Raw genomic sequence first — 2,626 nt, forward strand, 5'->3', positions numbered from 1 at the left:
AAAAAATAAAATTAATTAATTAATTTGAAGAAAGTGAATGTAGAAAAAATATGAAATTATAAGAAATTAATTAATTACTAATAAAAGCAAACGGTGAAAATAAAAAAAATGAGTTAAATTAACAAAGAAAGAAGAAAAAAAGAAAAAGAAATCAAATAAAAAGCTATAAAATTAAATGAGCTTTATTGTTTTATATAAATTATTATAATTAAAATTTTCACATTCCAAAACAAATAAACTGTTTTTACTTAAGTTAAAGATTCAAATTTAAGAGATTAGTGCAATTTGCTAAAGCAGAACTTAAGCCTAATACACCTTTATCACCAATTTTATTGTAACTTTTTAAAAATTGAAGAAAAAATAAAAAATTAATTAGTTAATTTTAAGGAAAAATGAAAGAAAATATGAAATAGTAAGAAACTAACAATAAAAACAAAAGGTGAAAATAAATAAATAAATAAATCATTTCAATTAAGAAAGAAAGACAAAAAAATAAATCTAATAACAATATAAAACAGCTTTTTTGCTTCAATTAATTTTTCTAAATAAATAAAAAATCACAATCCAAACAAATAAACTATTTTTACAAAAGATCAAGTGTCAAATTTGAGAGATTAGTGCAATTTGCTAAAGCAGAGCCTAAGTCTGATGCACCTATTGCACCAATTTAATTGTAGCTTTTTAAATATTGAATAAAAAATATATAATTAATTTATTATTTTGAAGGAAATTAATTAATAATAAAAGCAAAAAGTGAAAATAAAAAATGATTTAAATTAACAAACAAAAAAGAAAGAAAAAAAGAAAAAATAAGCCAAATAAAAAGGTATCAAATAAATTTAAAGAGCTATATTTTTTTAAATTAGTTTTTATAATTAAAAATATCACAATCTTAAACAAATAAACTATTTTTACCCAAGATCAAGTGTGAAATTCTAGAGTTTAGTGCAATTTGCTAAAGCAGAACTTAAACCTGATGAACCCTCTTAACCAATTTTATTTTCACTTTTTAAATATTGAATTATATAATAATTAAATTAGAAGGAAAAAATGAACATGAAATGAATTCATTAATAATAATAATAAATTCAAAAGGTGAAAATAAAAAAATGAGTTAAATTAACAAAAAAAGTACAAAAATAAAAATAAATCAAATTAATTAAAAGAGCTTTATTTTTTTAAATTAATTTTTATAATTATAAATATCACAATTTAAAACAAATAAATTTTACTTAAGTTCAAGTGTTAAATTTGAGAGATTAATGCAATTTGATAAACCTGAACATAAGCTTAATGCCCCTTTATCTCCAATTTTCTGGTCACTTTTTAAATATTGAAAAAAAATATAAAAGGTGAAAATTAATTTAAAAATGATTTAAATTAACAAATAAAGAAGATAAAAAAATAAAGAAAGATAGATTAAAAGTGCTTTATTGTTTTAAATTAATTTTTATATTTATAAATATTGCAATCTAATACAAATAAACTGTTTGTTTTTATCAAGTATAAGTGTTAATAGCAAAAAATGAATAAAAATATTGAATAATAAAAAGTGAATAATGAATTATTCAGAATTCAAAGTGAAAATTAAATATAGATGAGAATTTTTATTATTGAAAAATAAATTGAATGCTAAATATATAAAAAATAAATAGAGATAATAATATTCATAAATTAAATTTACTTCAGATTAATATGGAGAATCTAATGAGATTAAAATGATGAGTTTAAAAACTTTTTTTATTAATAAAAATAGATTTGAAGGATATAAATAAAAAATAAAAATTTACTTCTTCTAATTCGTCTTAATATTTAATCTATTATATCATTTATTTATTTACTTATTTTTTTCAAAAATATTGAATAGCAATTTATGGAAATTTAATTAATTATAAACGGATTAAAAGAACAAATAAAATTTAATAATTATCCAAATTAATTAATAAATTTGATTTTAGGAAGATATTTCACAAAAAATTTAGTTTAACATTAATTAATTATTTAATCTTAATATTTCTATTTAAAGCATTTACTTAAAAATAAATTATTAGGGATTAAAGATGGGTAGTTAGTTAGTTAGTTAGCCAGATGTTTAAAATATTCTTTGTAATTAATTTTTTTTGGGCTAAAAAGATACTTAGGGAATGAATGCCTTAATTAAAGAGCATTTACAGTATGAGAACTTACAGTATATAAAAATTTGTATAAATTGTTTTAGATTTCAATTATTTTTATTAGTAAAACAAGATATTTATTTAGAGATATATTGTGAATTTTAAATATTTATTTAATAAAATAATTTAGACAAATTTGAATATTTAGATATATATATTTATTAATTTTAGAAAAAGTAAACAATATATTATTTTAAACAAATAGAAAATTAAAGCACTTGGACATATTTAGGTATCGTTGTAGATTTATGTTGAGTTGGTTGGCCTTAAAATTTTATAATTTTTTGTTTATTAAAATTTTTTTTCATAAATCATTTAAAATTTAAATATTAAAATAGGCTTAATATATTTATTTTATATCAATAAAAAAAAGTTATTTTAGATTAAATATAATATTTAATTAAATTCAGCTTATCAAAATATAAAGAATTTTTAAGAATTAAATTTATTGA

General features: G+C 17.1%; 1 protein-coding gene across 1 annotated transcript; it reads left to right on the plus strand. All coding sequences in view use genetic code 6, as the record gives it.

Annotated features, from left to right (window-relative positions):
• Positions 1-298: 298 nt before the first annotated feature.
• Positions 299-610, plus strand: TTHERM_000359159 (hypothetical protein; the record flags this gene model as incomplete). Its single annotated transcript, XM_012795450.1, has 1 exon — positions 299-610. A coding segment is annotated over one exon (312 nt), but the record flags the coding sequence as incomplete, so codon positions are not given.
• Positions 611-2,626: the final 2,016 nt, after the last annotated feature.

This window comes from Tetrahymena thermophila (genome assembly GCF_000189635.1).
Source record: "Tetrahymena thermophila SB210 genomic scaffold scf_8254813, whole genome shotgun sequence".
Taxonomy (NCBI): Eukaryota; Ciliophora; class Oligohymenophorea; order Hymenostomatida; family Tetrahymenidae; genus Tetrahymena; species Tetrahymena thermophila.